The following is an 18,888-nucleotide window of genomic DNA, read 5'->3' on the forward strand; positions in this document are numbered from 1 at the left end:
AAGAGAAGTTTATTAATACAGCCACTACAGTGACATCAGAACCATGAAAAAAAATTCCCGTAAACAGTTTATTTTGCGACACCACGAAACAAACGATAGCGTGAAATGAAACGACAGACGTTTTTATATCGTCATCAGATATATATCGTTATATCGAACAGTCCTATATCTGCCCTTCCCTTCTGTTATGGTTTGCTTTGTTTTTGTTTCTGTTACTATGTTGTTTTTGTTGTATGTTCACGGTGTATCATGTAAAACCGGTTAAAACCAATAAATAAATGTTAAAAAACCCCAAACAAAACTATCAGGACTCTTTTCCAGTTTATTGTCAACAAGTCTGCGATTGACTTTCAGATTAATCAACATCTGAAACATCCCGAATTTTTACAGCAAGTCCAAATCATGATGAGCGAGACGAAATTAAAACCTCGAAATGAAGCACATCGAGACAAAGAGCTCTCACAACACATGCAAAGACCAACCCAGAGGTGACCACTGTAAATCCGTCCTCAGGTCAGAACGCTAACCTGTGCTTCGTTTTCTGACGTGTCACAGTAATGTGTTTCAGGCTCCACTGAGTATAATTCAGGGTTTGCAGAAACCCCAGCAGACCCGCTGTTGTCTTGTTTGCTTCTTGTGGATCCCTGAGTAAGATGGTAGGGCTGACTGCTTCGGGTGATGTTGTCTAGATGCTGCTGTACACTGGTTCCAGCCTACAACAACACATTAAACAACAGTATTAAGTGACTATCCTCTGACAGTAGATTAGCTCAACTCACTGTCCATGAAAATAGAGGTGATGGAAAGTATATTTTAAACAACATACCTTTGGGAATTTGATGAGGTTATTGACAGCTTGAGATGCAGACATCTTTCCTGGTCTCTTTCGCCCTTGTGCAGATGGTGGTAGCAGATGTAGCAGCAGCAAGATAGTAGACAAGTCACTGTCCCAGCCTACAGACGAATAAACAAATAATTATTCCAAAAATACATTGAATTGACAGAATTACCTATATAACCAACAATGGCAAATAAAAACAGTCACAATCATAGCATTCTCAACTTCAGTACCTGACTCAGCATTGCACATTAACTCCAAGAGCTCTGAGGTCGGGACAAGTCCATGACTTTCCTTTACAACCTTTGCTTTGAGATTGGTGAGCCACCTCTCCAAGAATTTGCTCCCAGTGACCTCACAAAACAGGAGTCGGAAATCTTGTTCTATCTGTAATGCAAAAATACAGAACATAGAGAGGTGTATGATTGAATCCTGCCTACAAATTACATCGGTATCATTTAAATGATAAGTGAACTTACTTTTGGGAGATTTGCAAACTGAGACGCTTCTTTCCTCCATAGCTTTTCTTTGAATGGTCTTCAACCGCCATGCAATGTATCCTGAACTGCTCTCTGGATCGTAGTAATGTTTCTATGTAATTAAATAAACGAAGAAGGACTATGTTATCAACATTTCTGAGGGCAATTATGTATTTAATGTTGAAAAGTTCCCTTTACTTACATATCCATGTTGTGAATATGGGTCTTCCAGATATGGAGACAGAGCAACAATGCCCTGCGCATACATCACTCTTACGTTTTTAGGGGGAGATGTCCTAATGTAGAAATTCAATAATTGACATTAAATATCACAATTAAAAATAATACAATGTTTAAAATGTTTCTTTATATCTTACATTTTTGATTCTTACCCATGTCATTCTGTCATCTCAGCCTCAAGTATGTTTCTCATCCGTCTTCTGGTTGCATCTCTCAGAGATTTGGTTTTTGCATACTCTTAAACCTTTCTATAAAATAGGAACATTACTTAATATTACTTAACATGTCATTAACATTGCTATCAGTTAATTTACACAAAATACATATTTCTTACTAAATAATGAGCAAAACTCTAAAGTAGTGTATGCCTTTGGCATTTGCTTAAAATAATATAAACCAGTAAAGTTAACTTTATGGTAATGTTACCCACTTTTTCTGAAAGTATGTTCGCTTATGTAAGCTAATTAGCGATTATTAGCTTACCGATAAACGGTAATTTAGTTGTTCAAACTGTGCGATTTGACATGTGACAATGGTATTATTTAGACAGCAGAAATACATAGTTAAAATGTTTTAGGTTCATATTAACGCAGTGAGAAGATAACGAACATCTTAACTTTTAGCAACTGCTAGCATGTAGCTACTGGAATGCCATTAAACCTATGGGTAAATGCTGCTAACATGTCCTCGCTCGACATCAGTGAAACTATAAAGAGCTACTTAGTTTAAAAATACCTTTTAAACAATGTGACCAGTATGGGAACGTTAACTGTGGCAGTTCTTCGGAGAAAATTCCCTGCGCATTAGAGCTCTGAGGCCGCACACGCCTGCGGACTGGTAATAATCAACACTGTGTGAAGTCTTCACTGCGTGACTAACAAACTTTACACTGACTTTTAACTCTGATGTTAGAGCTGGTTTACTCCTCATAGAGTTGTAAATACTCTATCTAGGTTAAAATAGGTTTACTCTGAAATATTGACACTCCATTTTTTACTGTGTACATAACAAAATAACTGAGTCGTGATTGGCCAGTCGTGTCCAAAGGACCGTTAAGCTCCAATATTCCCAAATCAAACACAATAAGTCACCAAAACAGAACCACCGTGTCCTGAATCGAGTGCCCACACAAAGGTCGACCAGAAACTCTGTAGCTTTGTCAACAGGTTGAATCTCCACAAAGACACAACCAGCACATTTCAAATAAACCTCCGAGATCAAAACCCAAGAATTTTATCAAGTGGCTGGACAACACAGCGAGTCACTTTCCCGTCAGAGCTTGGTACGGCACTGTAACCGCATCGCTGATCACTTTGTTGTCTGTTTATATTTGATTTTATTTTTTCTTTTATAATGTTTCTCTCTGAATCGCTGCACTGTGTGATCCATGTACGGTGCTCGTGTTCAGGCGTCAGTCTGGGGAACGCTTCGACTGCAACGATTACTCGCTCAAAGTGGCCGACAGCAAAATGAGGTCTGATCTTTGGAATGACAAGAAGTGGATGTGGCTGGCAGTTGAAGATCTGCTACCACATGTACCAGCCCGAGCCCTGCAGCTGAAAACACCACGGCTGATTTACAGGCTCATATTTCTGTATATGCAAACCTGCAGGCATGTGTGAGCACATTTATGAACTATTACTGCTGAAAGTCAAATCTCCAGGTCTCGTTTTGTAATCTTCCACTTCAAAATGTCGACTCAGGTTTAATTTGAATTTAATTTAAAAGAAATTGTCACACTTCTTTGAACATGGCAGCATGTTCAGTCTGCTGGGGGAACGAAGCCAACAGACTCACAACCTTTCCTGGTAAAACACAGTACAAAGATGTACAGACAGACCAGTCTCAGGATGAACCAAACCAACAGCTCCAACAATGAGTTCAGGTCAGAGACGGGTCCCGGGTCATGTCCACAGCTCGGTGACAACACGATGCTGTTTCAGAACAAGAGCATCAGTGTCCAAGTCGACTCCCATCAGTTCAGGTGATTTTAATTTGAAATGTCTCATGTAGCTTAACTGGCTCGCCTCATTTTAAGGTTTTAACATATTACCAGATGACCAGCTGCCACTTCAAGATCATGTTCAGCTGCAGGCTCGACGTGTGCATTAAAAAGGTAGACGACCTTTAGAGTGGCAAAACCACCGTTTGGCCTTAGAGTTCGTCTGTTAAAGGTCGGTCCGTTGGGAAGTACCAAGGAGGTGTCACTGGTGTGCTGACGTTGGGACATGCTGATCAAACTGTTACCTTTTAGATGATCTCTCCAACAACAAAAGCAGATATGAGCCTACAGCTGAGCCTAAGAGGGCTGAAGACTTGCTGCATGTGAAGCATTGATGAGCTGGACGAGTAACTGTGAAGCATCAGCAGAACTGACCTCAGGCTGGTGTGAACGAGAGGAGCAGATAAAAATATGGAAACCAGCGAAACCAAACTGATGGTGCAGCTTCACGTGGGCTCGGCTCAGCACTGCTTCAGTCTGGCTGTCAGCCACGTTTGCCACTTTCAGTTCAGTTCCTTGCTCAAGGGCAGTTTGTGGTAGCAGGCAACCCTAGCTCTCCCACCTATCGGTGTTTATCGTTGCTGCCTTCAGGTTATTCTCCGGTGATTCTGTATAATCAGCTCCAACAATGAGATTAACCACAGTGAGAGGAACAGGTGTAGAGAACATGAAACTCAACTTTCCCTGGAAAGTTTAAGCCCTATGGGAGTGTCCCCAAGAGGGCCGTGGACCTTCTATTGATCCTCTACCTAATCACATGAGCCAAAACTAAAACCTCCTGATGCATGCTCAATCATCTCTCACCATCTTACATGCTGTGATTGCAGCCATTCCCCAACTCTCTGTGAATGGGACTCATGGACATTGATCAGTGGTTGTTGATCAATGATCATGAGAATTTGCATAATTAAGATTAAGGAGCTGACCTCCCAGCCCATTGTTCCTCACTGGGCTGGTTCCAGTCATTATGCAAATGTCCTGTTTATAAGATTGAAACCTGCAGTCAGCTGAGACTGAAGACGTCACCTGGTGATGATGAAACGTTTCTCCCACTGAAAACGTGACAAAGATCAAATTTAGTCCAACAGTTTCTTTAAAACAAAAACCTGACGTTGGCATCGTTGAAGAGTTTGACTTCTTTCATAAAATAAAAATGGCCAACCAATCAAAAATGCTCCCTCTACTTTAAATGTTTGCAAAACAATGAAAGTGTTGATTTGGAAATAGAAACGTCATTAAAGATGTTTTTGTCCTGATGAGATTTGAATATGATGCCAAGTTTTCACCGAGTCAACAGGAAAGAACAGTTGTGAAACATCTCACAGCTAATTTGGATCTAATTAGCAACACGCTCGGCTGCACCGAGGCAGGAGGCAGGTTTATATTGAGCTCGCAGTCATTTAAATTCAGGCCTGCGGCGTGGGAGTGGTAATGACACTGTAACTGTCACGCTGTGTTGAAGTCGTGTTAGTGCTGCACAGGTCAGCACACTGCTGCAGGCCGACTCCCATAAACTGTCATTATGAGTTCACAAGCATCAGATTAGAGATGCAAACGTGTTCAGTGCCAAGCAGCAGCTACAGCAGGCGCTCGGTTTATCGCTATTTTTAGAGCAGTTTTATTGACGTGTGTTGACTTGGATAGATGTTTGAACCTGCCCATTAAACCTCAGCGTCACTCTGTGTTGGGCTCTTTCACATCCTCCTTTATGGGAACCGAGTTCACAGCCAAGACTTTGAGGAACATTTTAAAATGCAGTGAGAACGGCGAAAGCAGTAAAATCACACACAGAGCCAGAGGGTGACTGAAACCAGTGTTCAAGTCACCGTATTTATGTTAAAGTCGAGCTTTTATGTGGGAGAAACCAGCCAAAGCAGGAACACGGTTGGGAAAGACTTTAAGAAAGTCTCGATGTGTTGGACACTTTGTGATGATCACATAAAGTTACAACATTTGTTAAATGTAGAGGTCGTCGCTGAAGGTACTTTTCTATTTCTATCATATTTTCAGGATAAGACTTCCTGGACACTGAGGTGGTTCCTGATTCCTCACGCTGTTGTTGTCAGGACACGTTTTGATAAAGTGCGAGTTTCATGGAAATTGGGTGAGAACACCTTTGTTTGTGTAGCGTCTTCTAAATAGTGACACACACAACGGGACAGTGGAGGGGAAGAACCGGGAAATGAACTTCTCCAAAATAAAGACCCGTTGTTTTTCCAGAGCCGTGTGAGGGCGAATATTTGGATTCAGGCTCATGTTTAGAACTAGTGTTAGGTTGAAGTTGTTTTGGGGTTTTAAGTCCTGGTTATCAGGACAGGCCGGGTCCTCATAAGTACTGTAAACGAGTCACAACGTGACGACTGTGTTCAGGAGATTTTGTGTTTCTACTTTTACTTATTTATGAAAAACTTGTGTTGAAACACAAAAACATGACGACACAGTGCAAACCTGCTCATCGTTCACCTCTCACGGCTTTTAAATCGAGTGTCTGATTAAATGTTTAAAAATGATGACTTCCTATGGTAAATGCACTGATGTAGCGCTTTTCTACTCTTCTGAGCACTCAAAGCACTTTGCAGAACTTGTGCATTCAGCCATTCACTCCAGCACATTTTCTGAGTGCTTTCTAACTAACACACACTCATACTCCGATGGATGCATCAGAGTATGGAGAGGAATTTGGGGTTAGCATCTTGCCTAAGGACATTTGGCATGCAGTCTAATGGAAGCCAGGAATTGAACCACCAACCTTCCGATCAGTAGATGGCCTGCACTACCGCCTGAGCTACAGCCATAAAGCACTTTGCTTAACAAAGTGTGGACATCGAGCCAGCGTTGGTCTTTATTAATCCTCGTGACGGTGGCAGGTACAGCTGTGCTGGGACTTCGCTAACAAATACAAAAACTTATTAAAAAAGCATAAAAACAGGTCAAACTAATGATGTTTGATTTGTGCATTTGTTATGCAATCATATTTTTGCTGCCTGACGCTCTGATTTATATAAGAGCCACTAAACTCAACCTGAGCAATGACGCCCTGAGGCATGATGGGAGGAAACCGAGGCTGCAGCGGTGCGGGGCATGAAGCAGCCTGCAGAGTCGCTGCAGCTGCTGCCAAAACCCTCCGAGGGGTTTAAATAAAGTTCGAATGAAGGAACAGTGACGCCAACATGACTGTGTGGGCCGTTCAGGTTTTTCAGCCACTTTGTACCCCGAATGCTTTACATATAAAAAAATGACCTTATTAAAAAATGTATTTGACCCAGAAGGAAAAACATATTCAGTTGTCCCACACTTTACCCAGAATGCACTGCAGGTACGCTGCAGGTTACTCTGATGCTTCTGACTCCCTGATTGGAGGAAACCTGAGCGCTCTTCTTCTCTGAGCTTAAAGAGGTGGAGGTCTGCTGTGCTGGCGCTGAAATAAAGACACACTCTGAGTTTTTATGTAGACTCTCGGTTTATTGTCAGCACTCTGAGAGGAGACGCTGATTGGCTGCAGCGGCTCAGCTGGTTAGGACAGAGGAGGACGTGGAGGAAGAGGAGGACACCACCTTCCCGTCAACAACCTCCTGGACCACCGTCACCACCCGCTTGGTCGTGGTGCTCGAGGACTTGGTGGTGACACTGCAGACCAATCAGAACAGCGCACAGGTTAGCGTCTGCATCGCCCATTAGCTTCAGCTTCACTCATCGAAGCGCGAGTCTCACCTGCTGGTGGCTTCTCCGTCCAGCAGCCTCCTGTACTCAGCGATCTCCATCTCCAGCCGGGTCTTGATGTCCAGCAGCATGCGGTACTCCTGCCCCTGCCGCTCCAGGTCGGACCTCAGCTGCGTCAGCTGCTCCTCCAGCGACATCACCTGCAGGACAACAGAGTCACAGGTGAGACTGAAGAGCAGCGTGCTCAGGTACAACCCGCAAGCTCAGGATGAACAGCGGCTCACCTGCATCTGGTACCTGGAGAGCTGCATGGAGTAGCGGTTCTGCGTCTCAGCCAGAGAGGCCTCCAGCGACGCTTTCTGCAGAGGAACGCAGCGTTTGTGAGGTCAGCTGATCAAAAGCTACACCTGCAGTCAGACCCTTATTCAGATTTGACTCATCTCAGCCGTTCCTATCCTAAAACCTAGTTTTTATTGATCTTCCTCTCTGCTTTCAAACCTCGGCTCATGTGACCCGTCAGTGTTCAGACAGAAGATTAGAAACAGCCTGAAGTTCATCGGACGTTTATCGCCCGCCTCTGTTCACAGCTCGCCCCTCTCTCTTTTACAGTGAACAACCTGAAGCTCCTCCAGCTGCAGAATGGAGGTCATGTGACACTCACCATGCCCAACATGGACTGCAGCTCGATCTCCAGAGACTGCAGCGTGCGCTTCACCTCCGTGACCTCTGACCTGGACGTCTGCAGCGAGGTGGTTTGAGTGATGACCTCTTTGTTCAGAGTCTCAGTCTGCGCAGGAAACACGCACACAGGTTAATACACAGGAGACGTCTGCGGTCACAGGAAGTGATGTCATGGTGGTAGGTACCTTGGTCTGGAACCAGGACTCGAGCTCTCTCTGGTTTTTGGCGGTGACGGCCTCGTAGTGCTCTCTGATCTCAGCCATGACCTTTGTGAGGTCCTGCTGTGGACCGGCGTCCACCTCCACATGCACCTGACCGCTCATCTGATTCCGCATGGCGAGCAGCTCCTACACACACACACACACACACACACACACACACACACACACACACACACACACACACTCATGTTCAGCTAAAAACAAGTTTTCTTACAGTAAAAGAACAAAATCTGTGTTTAAGCAGCTGACTCCACACTCCACAGGCAACAACACTGATTTGACTCTCACACTCACCTCCTCGTGGTTCTTCTTCAGGAAGATTAGCTCCTCCTTCAGGCCCTCGATCTGCATCTCCAGGTCGCTCTTAGCCAGCGTCAGGTCATCCAGGACTTTCTTGAGCCCGCTGATGTCAGCCTCCACCGACTGACGCATGGCCAGCTCATTCTCATACCTGCATGAGGAGGATGGATCACAGGTGAGGCTCAGTGATTCAATCTGAGCTGCTGTGGCGCCACCTGCTGTTCAAACTTCCTAATATCATTGGACCTTTTCCCCTGCAGTAACAGGAGTATTAACAATGACACTCATATCAGAGGAGATCCTGCTCCTGTGCATGCTTTATTTCAAATGTTCACCATGACACGCCGCTCTGATCTGCTGCTGCTGATGGAGACTCCAAGCATCATCTGAAGCTAGGGCTGCCAATTTTTTAACCATCAAATAAGGGACACAACAGAGTGTAAATATGCACTGTGTGTGACATCGCAGATAGAATGAACCAGATTTGCTGATTATACGGAATTTCCCAGTTGGCAACTCTATCAGAACGTCACCGATGCTCCGTCGATGTCTCCACCTGAAGCCTCATTTTGTCTCGAGAACCCAAAACATCTCATATTAGCACCACGTGGCGACAGTGGGGAGGAATAACATAATGCGAAGTTATGTGCTAACATTAAGTAGCACGTGATCTCAGACATGTGGACTGATGGCTGCAGCAGCCTCTGCTGGGCGTCAGAGGAACTGCAACCCGCTCTGCGGGTTCCTGCAGACTCACTTTGTCCTGAAGTCGTCAGCAGCCAGCCGGGCATTGTCGATGCTCAGGTGAATGGCTCCGTTTTTCTTGGTGGCTTCCTGAATCTGGAGACAAAAAACATCGTAATGGATGAAGATGAAACTTTATTGATCCACATTAAGGTGCTTTTATTTTGTAATTACCGATGCAGTGCAGGTCTTTTAGTTTGAAGAGTGTTTGTACTACAGGAAACACAAGGTCATGTTTCTTAATCAAGATAAATACTTGGCTGCCAGTGAAAGTCAGCAGGGGGCGGGGCCACAGGATTACTGATTACTGCCACGCCCCCTGCCAGTTCTAACCAATCAGACAGAGCAGTGATACTTTCCCATTTTCCATTTTTATTCACTTTTCATTTTCCAGATATTTCAGAACTTTTAATTAACCAAAAATTTATTCTAATTAAAACAGACTTTATTCATCTTTGTGAGGAAAACCCAGATTGTCAGAGATGACTGAGGTTCAGATCAGAAAAGTAAAACCTCCTCAGACTGTGTGCTGGTTCACCCAGTTGGAGACTTCCTGCGTGATTAGATTTGACAGTTGTATAAATGCATTATTTTACATTTAGTTTGTATTAACTGAGCTACAGCGTGTAGGTTTATGTTCTCTTTTCTAATTTTAGATCAGACATCCTTCAGTCCTCTGATTTCTGAAGGCACCGCTCCAGTTAAACGGGAGATTTGCTACCTTTGTCTGCAGCTCTTTCTGGGTTTTGTTCGGATGCGGGGTGAGGTGCAGCGCTGCTGAATGAAGCCTTTTGTTGTCCCTTCATGAACTAAAAGCAGCGTCCTGCGAGCGTAATCCTCAGATTTAAAAAGATGTGACTGTGGGGATGATGACTTCATTGAAGGACAGGTTAGCAGAAAGTTAAAGATCTAAAGACCAAGGACCGCTCAGCGAGTCCGGAGGAAAAACATTAACAAAGAGTTTCTGTGAGAAACAAACTGAAGATGAGTGAAAAGTAAAGCCTGGATATGGCCTGTAGAGGGCGCTCTGTGTCACAGCTTGGAGAGAGTGTAGAAAACTAAAGTTCTGCAGAGGAACAGATCCTGCAGATCATGATGAACGACGTTCAAAGGAACAGGACGAAGCTCGCAGTGACATCACCATTCAAAATAACGTAAACATGAAATAAACAGAGGGTTAAAAACGCAGCGCAGGTGAGAGCACCTGTGGGACCAGCTGTCAGAGGGAGGGTGAGGAAGCTTTACCTTTGCAGTGATGTCACTGATGGTGACGAAGAAGGTGGTGTAGTCCCGGGTGGAGGGGCCGACCTTGTTCTCCACAAACTGCCTGATCTTCAGCTCCAGCTCGGTGTTGGCCTTCTCCAGCTTGCGCACCTTCTCCAGGTAGGAGGCCAGACGGTCGTTCAGGTTCTGCATGGTGAACTTCTTGTTGCCGATCAGGCTGTCGTCCATGCCAGAACCGTTGTAGCTGACGGAGGACAAGTAGCCTCCGCCGAGTCCTCCGCCGAGGCTACTATTGAGCCCTCCACCCACAGAGGAGGAGGAGATGCGGACTTCGGAGCCTCCAGCTCCACCGTACACGCTGCTGGCCCTCATGGAGCCGCTGCTGCCCATGGAGGACCTGCTGGAGCGGGAGTATGAGCGGGTGAAGGAGGCCATGGTCGATGCTGCGTTCCTGCTGTAGCTGAAGACGACAGAGAGCAGAGTGAGGAGCTGCAGAGCTCTCCTCCTTTTTATAACTCCTGCAGCCTAAGAGCTGTCACTCAAACAGAAGGTGAGGCTGGGCGAGGCAAAAATGTAACCTGTAACACACTGATGCTTTTATCAACCCTGCTTCACCTGCAGGCTTGGCACGACCTTTGCATCCTGAAAGGAGGGAGATTAATTAGCAGACGACGCTTCAGCCAAAGCCTCAGTAAACATCAGCGACTCCTGAGGAATGACGGGTGTGTTCCTCGAGCTGGTAACAGCTCGAGGAACAGCCCGACAGCAACAGCAGGCTGCGATCAGGCTCCCTGCTGCACACACGGGCCAAAGCTAGACCAAGGAGGCACCCTGCAGAGGAGCGATGACAGTGAAGCAGCTTAACACAAACAAAAACATGAATCTACAAAGTTACAATCAGTGCAGATCATCAGATATTCATCAGATAACCAGGGAACTGTTCAGAGCTCGGATGTTTTTAATGAAAGCTGTAAAATGTGACAGTTTGCTCTAAACATGGCTCGGTGGGCTGAGGTCACAGAGGCAGCGAAGAATCTCCAGATCCTCGAGCTGGAGGTCGGGGAGAGCGTCTCTGGACCTGAAAGCAGCTCCGCCTGTGAGCCCAACCTCGTGTTCAGGAACCAAAACACTGAACCAGCTGTATCCTCTCCAGGATACTTCAGGAGCTGCCTGCAGGACAGATTGTCCCACTTTCATCATGCGAGCCTCTGAAGGTGTCAGAACGAACACGCGTTTAACCTTTAAAGGTTAAAGCTCTTAATCTGAACACACCCTAACATCCTTTATTCAGTCACATCAAATCTATGCAGGGATTTAGGAAAGGTTAGTCCAAATCCACCCGGGACCTTCTCCAAGTCGCTCCTGCAGACTCTGACATCACCTCTGTATGTGTTATCATATTTTTTATTTTCTATCTTTCCTCAGCAGCAGTAATCAGAGTACTCTCACAGAGAGCTGTGTACTGAGAACTCGGGATATGAACGCAGGTACGTTTTGCAGTGAGCTGATCGCTGACTGTTTCATGAGGCAGTTGAGGATTGAGAAATCCAAACACGGCCGACATGTCGATGAGCTCTGTGAGAAATTATCTGAGGTTATCAGGTGCGAACACACCTGTGGAGTCCGAGCAGGTCGAGGGTCGCTGCCGTGGGAGTAAAAGGAGAGCAAACACACACGTGGGCGTTCAGGAACGCCGTTCACTCAGAGAAACGCACCAATAATTTCTAATTAAAGCCAAAACAACATGTTTTACTTTATTTAAAGCTGCTCTGTGAGTATCCTTCATGTAACCCTCTGTTTTCAGGCCATTATAAGAAGATTGTCTCTTGCACAAACAACACGCAGCAACACTACATGAGCGGGAGGAGGAAGGTATGGGCCTGCAGCTTGGCTCACTCTGGCTTCTGCTCCGTGGGTGCTGGATGACCCTCGACACCTGTGTGACACCTGTGTGCACCCAGGTGTGCTAAAGAACCAAACGGGACAAGAACAAAAAGCGTCTCTCTTCCTCAGAGGAGACTTTCTCTGCTCTCAAACAATCGCCTGTGTTTGCCAGCTGAATGTCATCACTTTTCTTTGGAAACATCCTGAGCTGGAACACTTTAATCTCCTGCCCTTTGAACGTGCTCATTACTCTGACTGTCGCTGTGTTTATGACCGCCCCTCCCCATTCCTTTGTGAAACCCCACGCCCAGCTCGCAGCGTCCCATCTTTCATCGCCAGGGCTCGGAGCCGATCACGCCCTCCTCAGGACTGTAAACCTGCCCGTTTCACACAGTGAGGGGAGGGGATTAAAATCACAGTGAAACTGCCCTCTCGGTTCGCTGCCATCAGTGAATGTCGCCTAACCTGCTTCTACACCCTGAGCTGACCTCTGACCCTTCCTGGCTTTCTCCCAGCGTGATGCTTGACTTTCACTGTATGACACGATGACAGCCGTCACTCACCGAGACGTCTCTGACCCGCCCCGCAGGAGAAGCCGAGCCGGTCTCTGCTGATCGCTCTGAGCTGAGGTTCCAAAACTCGACATGGCAACAATTATCAAAATGTTCTTAATTTATGTTTCTTAACAAACACACGACACAACAGAAGACGTGTTTTATTAACAAAAGAACAGCAAACATGTCAAACGTTTAAACTAAGAAACATTTTAAGAACTTTTCAGTTTGATTACATCAAAATGTCTCTAAAAGGTTGAGATGGAAGCAAAAAGTCTGGAAAGGTCAGCAGTGCTAAAGAAACAGCTGGAGGAAACTGTTTCTGCTGTTTAACGCCCGATCATGTGACCTGCTGACAGGTCACATGATCGGGTATCAAAAGAGTGTATCAGAGAGGCAGAGCGTCAACAACAAACTGAATCATGTTCCTCACTGTGAACATCTCATCAGCTACACAACACGACATCATCAGCAGAACCTCTGTGCGCAGGGACGAGGCCGATAACCGTGACCTTCAAACTCCGCTTCCAGAAACCGGCATCTACGAGCAGCTCAGTGAGCCGCCCACACGTGCAGGTTACAGCGCCATCAGGCAGAGAAGCCACACGTCGCCACGATGGAGAAACAGCGCTGTTGAGTGTCCGTGAATGCAACAACAGGGTGAAGCAGAGCCAGGACTGCTGCACAGCTGGAATCCTCCATCAGACCCGAACAGCTGCTGTGTTTGTATTTAACTGAAGAACTCATTTCCAGCTAAGCTTACCTGGAAAAAAAACAGCGATTTGTCAGGAGCGACAGGTGTGCAGGGCGTTACACTTTTAGTAACCAGGTGACAGTGTTTCCTGAGAAGGAACGCACATACCATCCCACCGGGGAAAGTACCACAGCTGTGGAAGACCTCCTGTGTGGTACCGGTACCAAAGACCTCCCATCCCAAGGACCTCAGCAGCTACAGGCTGGTAGCCCTGACAGCACATCTGATGAAGACCCTCGAGAGGTTGGTTCTAAACCATCTGCGCCCCCTGGTGAGGTCTTCATTGCATCGGCTGCAGTTTGCTTACCAGCCTGGCATCGGGGTGGAGGACGCCATCATCTACCTCCTGCACCGAGCTCTGACTCACCTGGAGAAGCCTGGAAGCTCTGTGAGGATCATGTTCTTTCATTTCTCCAGTGCTTTCAACACCATCCAGCCACGACTTCTGAGGGACAAGCTGGAGCTATCAGGAGGGGACCACCACATGTCCCAGTGGATACTGGACTACCTCACAGGATGCCCACAGTATGTGAGGTCACAGGGCTGTGTCTGACACACTGGTCTGCAGTACGGGGGCCGAACTGTGCTAGCACCGTTCCTCTTCACCCTCTACACCGCAGACTTCTCCATCAACTCCCCACGCTGCCACCTACAGAAGTTTTCTGACGACTCTGCCATAGTCGCCTCATCACAGGTGAGGACGACTCAGAGTGCAGACAGTGGACTCTGGACTTTGTTGACTGGTGTCAGCAGAACCACCTGCTGATCAACGCCAGGAAAACCAACGAGTTGGTGGTGGACTTCCAGAGACGCTGACCCACCACACTGACAGCGGTGAACATCCAGGGAGTGGACATTGAGATAGTGGACTCTTATAGGTACCTGGGTGTTCACCTGAATAATAAACTGGACTGGAGCCACAACACTGATGCTCTTTACAGGAAGGGTCAGAGCAGACGCTACCTGCTGAGGCGGCTGAGGTCATTTGGAGCACAGGGAGCGCTTTTAAAGACCTTCTATGACTCTGTGGTGACATCTGTCATTTTTTACAGTGTTGTATGTTGGAGCAGCAGTTTATCGGCAGCTGAGAGGAAGAGGCTGGATAAACTCATCAGGAAGGCCAGCTCTGTTCTGGGATGCACCCTGGACCCAGTGCAGGTGGTGGAGACAGAAGGACTCTGGCCAAAATAACATCTCTGATGGACAGAGTCTCCCAGCCCATGCATGTAGATGTTGCTGAACTGCAGAGCTGCTTCAGTGACAAACTGCTGCATCCTCGATGCATGAAGGAGCGTTTCTGCAGGTCCTTCCTCCCTGCAGCTGTCAGACTGCACAATCAGAACTGCTCCCAACAAACACAGATGTTTACATCAATGCTGTAATTTGCACTAATCAATGAAACAACTACTACTGTTGTAACTTGCATATTATTTTTCTCAGAGTATATGAAAAAACCTTTACTTTAATCTTAATAACTGTACAGTACTCTGTTTTTGTAACTATTGTCCATGATGTAAATATTTTTTCTGTAGAAATGGTTTGTGTTTCTGTTCTGTGTGTAAATGTGCTTTTATTCTGCTGCTGTTCCAACCAAATTTCCCCTTGTGGGACAATTAAAGGATTATTCTGTTCTGCCAGAGCTCTTAGCTTAAACCACAGTATGGCCTCACTGAAGGTTTCCACAAACATGCAGCTGTGGTACTGAGAGTGTTTCGTTTCCATGTGAGCAAACAGTTTAACAACTGGATACTAGTGGTGTGCGATGCTGCATTTTTTTGGTATCGATCTGATACCAAATAAATACGGGCCAGTATCGCAGATACTTTTCAATAAATAAGGTGGATGCGTCATTGAATTGCAAATCTCAATGAATTTCCATGACCTTGAGTGTTTTTTGTGATCCATTTTATTTTAAATAGTTAAACCCCAGGACATAATTAGGACAAAGTTCATAATTAAATAGAAAATGAATATTATCTTTTTTTGGGGGGGGGGATCTTAAATAAAAATGCTTGCAAACCAGTAAAGAAATTAAAACAAACAAGTACTGTTGAGACACTATAATACAAAAATTACAATAAAAATTCTCAACAACAACAACAACAACTGCTGAGAATATAAATAACAGCTGTTGCAGTGTTCCCCTCAACAGGCTTCCTCCAGGAGCCCTGAACAAATGCACGAGCCGCTCTGAAGTCTCGGGTCTTTGATATTCCAGACCTGAACGATGTGGAAACTGCTTTCTTCCAGTCTCAAACGACACAACTCCAACAGACCAAATCACCAGTTAAAGTAAAAGGCATCTCTGGAAATGCCGTTGAGCAAAGCAGATACGTATAACCAGCAGACGTCTTACAGCAAAGCTAAATGCTGTCACATGACGCCTCTGCACGAGGATCCCAATGTGCTACAGCGAACACACCAAAGCCACATGTGACCTGCACACAGAAGCACAACAAGACAGTTACAAAAACCAAAAGTAGCAACACCCAGTGATCTTTGTCTCCACCCCACAGACAGTCGTGTACCATGTGGTCCTACACCATCAGCGCACGGCTACAACTACACCCTCTACACCAACTCAACCAAAGGCCCACCTGCTTCAGAACCATAACTAATGAAGGATCTCAACCTGCTCCCAGTTCCCTGCAGAGGTCAGAGCCACTGGTTTACTTTGAGCAACTCCCAATAATCTGATACACAACACCAACAACAGTAACCTCACTTTATCAGAGGCGCACGGGGCTCGAGGAAACTAAACCCAAACTCGGGAGCGAGCTACCAAACTCCTCAGTGTACCCCACCCAAGATAACCAAAGAATTTAATTTATACAGCAACAAATCACAGCAACAGTTGCCTCAAGGTGCTTTATATTGTAAGGTAGACCTACAATCATACATAATAAATGCACATACTTCGATGGAAGGGCAGCACAGCCACCCAGCTGAAACACACTTAGTAAAAAGAGTTTACTCAATCACCAGGAACACATGAACCATCAGTCACCCACTACAAAAACTCAAAAACATCCAACATAGGCAAGGCAAGTTTATTTGTATAGCACAATTCAACAACAAGGTGATTCAAAGTGCTTTACAGAGACATTAGAAACAAGAACAAATAAAAAGCATGATTTAAAATTGATTAAAACAAGCAAACAAACTAACTAACTAATTAACAAACAAACAAACAAAACAGTATATAAAATCAAAACAGATAAAATCAGAACAGTAGATAAAATCAGTAGTTAAAATGTAAGTTTTGAAATTTAAGCTTAAAGTGTGGATTTGGTGCTTTATTCAAATGCAGCTGAGAACAGGTGAGTCTTCAACCTGGATTTAAATAAACTGAGTGTTTCAGCTGATCTGAGGCTTTCTGGGAGTTTGTTCCAGATATAAGGAGCATAAAAGCTGAATGCAGCTTCTCCGTGTCTGGTTCTGACTCTGGGAACTGATAAAAGACCGGATCCAGATGACCTGAGGGATCTGGAAGGTTCATGCTGGGTCAGGAGGTCACTGATGTATTTTGGTCCTAAACCATTCAGAGCTTTATAGGCCAGCATCAGAACTTTAAAGTCTATCCTCTGACGGACAGGCAGCCAGTGTAAAGACCTCAGAGCTGGACTGATGTGGTCCACTGTTTTGGTCTTAGTGAGGACTCGAGCAGCAGAGTTCTGAATGAGCTGTAGTTGTCTGACTGATTTTTTAGGTAGACCTGTAAAGATGCTGTTACAGTAATCAAGCCTACTAAAGATGAATGCATGGACTAGTTTTTCCAGGTCCTGTTGAGACATCAGATCTTTTATCCTTGATATATTCTTGAGGTGATAGTAAGCTGACTTTGTTATTGTCTTAATGTGTTTTTCTAAGTTTAGGTCTGCATCCATCACTACACCCAAATTTCTCGCCTGGTTTGTGGTTTTTAGGTGTATAGATTGAAGTTCTCTGGTGACCTGTAATCGTTTTTCTTTGGCTCCAAAGACTATTACCTCAGTTTTGTTTTTGTTTAGCTGGAGAAAATTGTGGCACAACCAGTCATTGATTTCCTCAATGCATTTACCAAGAGCCTGTACAGGGCCTCGGTCTCCTGGTGACATTGTGATATATATTTGTGTGTCATCTGCATAGCTGTGGTAGTTTATTTTGTTGTTCTTTATAATCTGTGCCAGTGGGAGCATGTAGATGTTAAACAGAAGGGGTCCCAAGATGGAACCTTGGGGAACTCCACATGTGATACTTGTCTGCTCAGATGTGAAGTTACCTATTGATACAAAGTATTTCCTGTTTTCTAAGTATGTTTTGAACCAGTTTAGTACAGTTCCTGAAAGACCTGTCCAGTTCTCCAGTCGTTTGAGTAATATGTTGTGGTCAACTGTATCAAATGCTGCACTGAGATCCAGTAAAACTAAGACTGACATTTTTCCACTGTCTGTATTCAGACATATGTCATTAAACACTTTGGTCAGAGCGGTTTCAGTGCTGTGGTTCTGTCTAAAACCTGACTGGAAGGCATCATAGCAGTTATTCTGTTTTAAGAAGTAACTGAGCTGTTGAGAAACTGCTTTTTCAATGATCTTACTTAAAAATGGGAGGTTTGAGATCGGCCTGTAGTTGTTCATTTGTGTCTTGTCAAGATTGTCCTTTTTCAGTATAGGTTTGATTACAGCAGTTTTTAGTGGTTCTGGAAACACACCTGATAATAAAGAAAAGTTGACGATCTGTAACAGGTCTGACTCTAAAGTCTTTGAGACCCTTTTGAAAAACTTGTTGGCAGGACATCTAAACAGCAGGAGGAGGAGTTCAGTTGACCTAAGATGTCCTCCAGGTCTTTGCTGTTAATCGGGTGAAACTGTTTCATGGTGTTTAAAAGAGTAAAGTATCCGTGTGGGGCCTGTGGAGGTGAAGGCGATTTGTTCATTCCTCAGCCTCCAGTGATGGTTCACCATGAACTGAACCATCTGAATAAAAATATTGTTAAAATATTAAAACATCCAACTCGAGTTAGAACTTCATATTTAAGATTGAATTTACTGAGCAGTTCGTGTCTTGATGGATGATTGAGCATCAAGACACGTCTGAAAACAATCATCTTCCTCTTGTTGTTTCTCCGGCTGTCTGGGTTTTTTTGTCCAAAGTTCACAGAACTGTTTGTTTGCTGAGCTGGGACTAAATGCCTCTCTAAACTCAGATACAGGTTATGAACTTCCTGACTGATGTCTGCAGCATGAACGAACGGAGGTGATGAGGAGGTGAAGACGATGAGTAGGGGTGTAAGCAATCCTGGGACGAGATTATGCTCTGATTTGT

General features: G+C 45.0%; 1 protein-coding gene and 1 long non-coding RNA gene across 2 annotated transcripts; both read right to left on the bottom strand.

The window, feature by feature from the left end:
- Positions 1 to 393: 393 nt before the first annotated feature.
- Positions 394 to 1,595, bottom strand: LOC146576876 (uncharacterized). Its single transcript, XR_014892297.1, has 5 exons — positions 1,520 to 1,595; positions 1,318 to 1,429; positions 1,072 to 1,225; positions 827 to 954; positions 394 to 713 (listed from the first exon to the last, which is right to left on the bottom strand). It is a non-coding gene; the product is annotated as an uncharacterized LOC146576876 (long non-coding RNA).
- A 5,405-nt stretch (positions 1,596 to 7,000) lies between these two features.
- On the bottom strand, positions 7,001 to 10,882 carry LOC146576877 (keratin, type I cytoskeletal 13-like). Its single transcript, XM_085272432.1, has 8 exons — positions 10,411 to 10,882; positions 9,179 to 9,261; positions 8,416 to 8,572; positions 8,086 to 8,247; positions 7,881 to 8,006; positions 7,504 to 7,578; positions 7,271 to 7,419; positions 7,001 to 7,186 (listed from the first exon to the last, which is right to left on the bottom strand). Exons 1-8 carry the CDS (start codon positions 10,822 to 10,824, stop codon positions 7,066 to 7,068), a joined length of 1,287 nt encoding a protein of 428 aa, XP_085128558.1. The 5' UTR covers positions 10,825 to 10,882; the 3' UTR covers positions 7,001 to 7,065.
- Between the last annotated feature and the right edge of the window lie 8,006 nt (positions 10,883 to 18,888).

This window comes from Mchenga conophoros, linkage group LG4 (assembly GCF_057382185.1).
Source record: "Mchenga conophoros isolate Kocher_MC1m ecotype Shallow Benthic linkage group LG4, M_conophoros_male_GT1.1, whole genome shotgun sequence".
NCBI classification, from domain to species: Eukaryota; Metazoa; Chordata; class Actinopteri; order Cichliformes; family Cichlidae; genus Mchenga; species Mchenga conophoros.

Coding starts and splice junctions, on each gene's coding strand:
- LOC146576877 (XM_085272432.1), bottom strand. CDS start 10,824: ATGGCCTCCTTCACCCGCTCATACTCCCGCTCCAGCAGGTCCTCCATG. Junction 8,573..9,178: donor GCTGACGACTTCAGGACAAA/GTGAGTCTGCAG, acceptor CTCCTCATGCAG/GTATGAGAATGAGCTGGCCA. Junction 7,579..7,880: donor TGCAGTCCATGTTGGGCATG/GTGAGTGTCACA, acceptor GTTCCTCTGCAG/AAAGCGTCGCTGGAGGCCTC.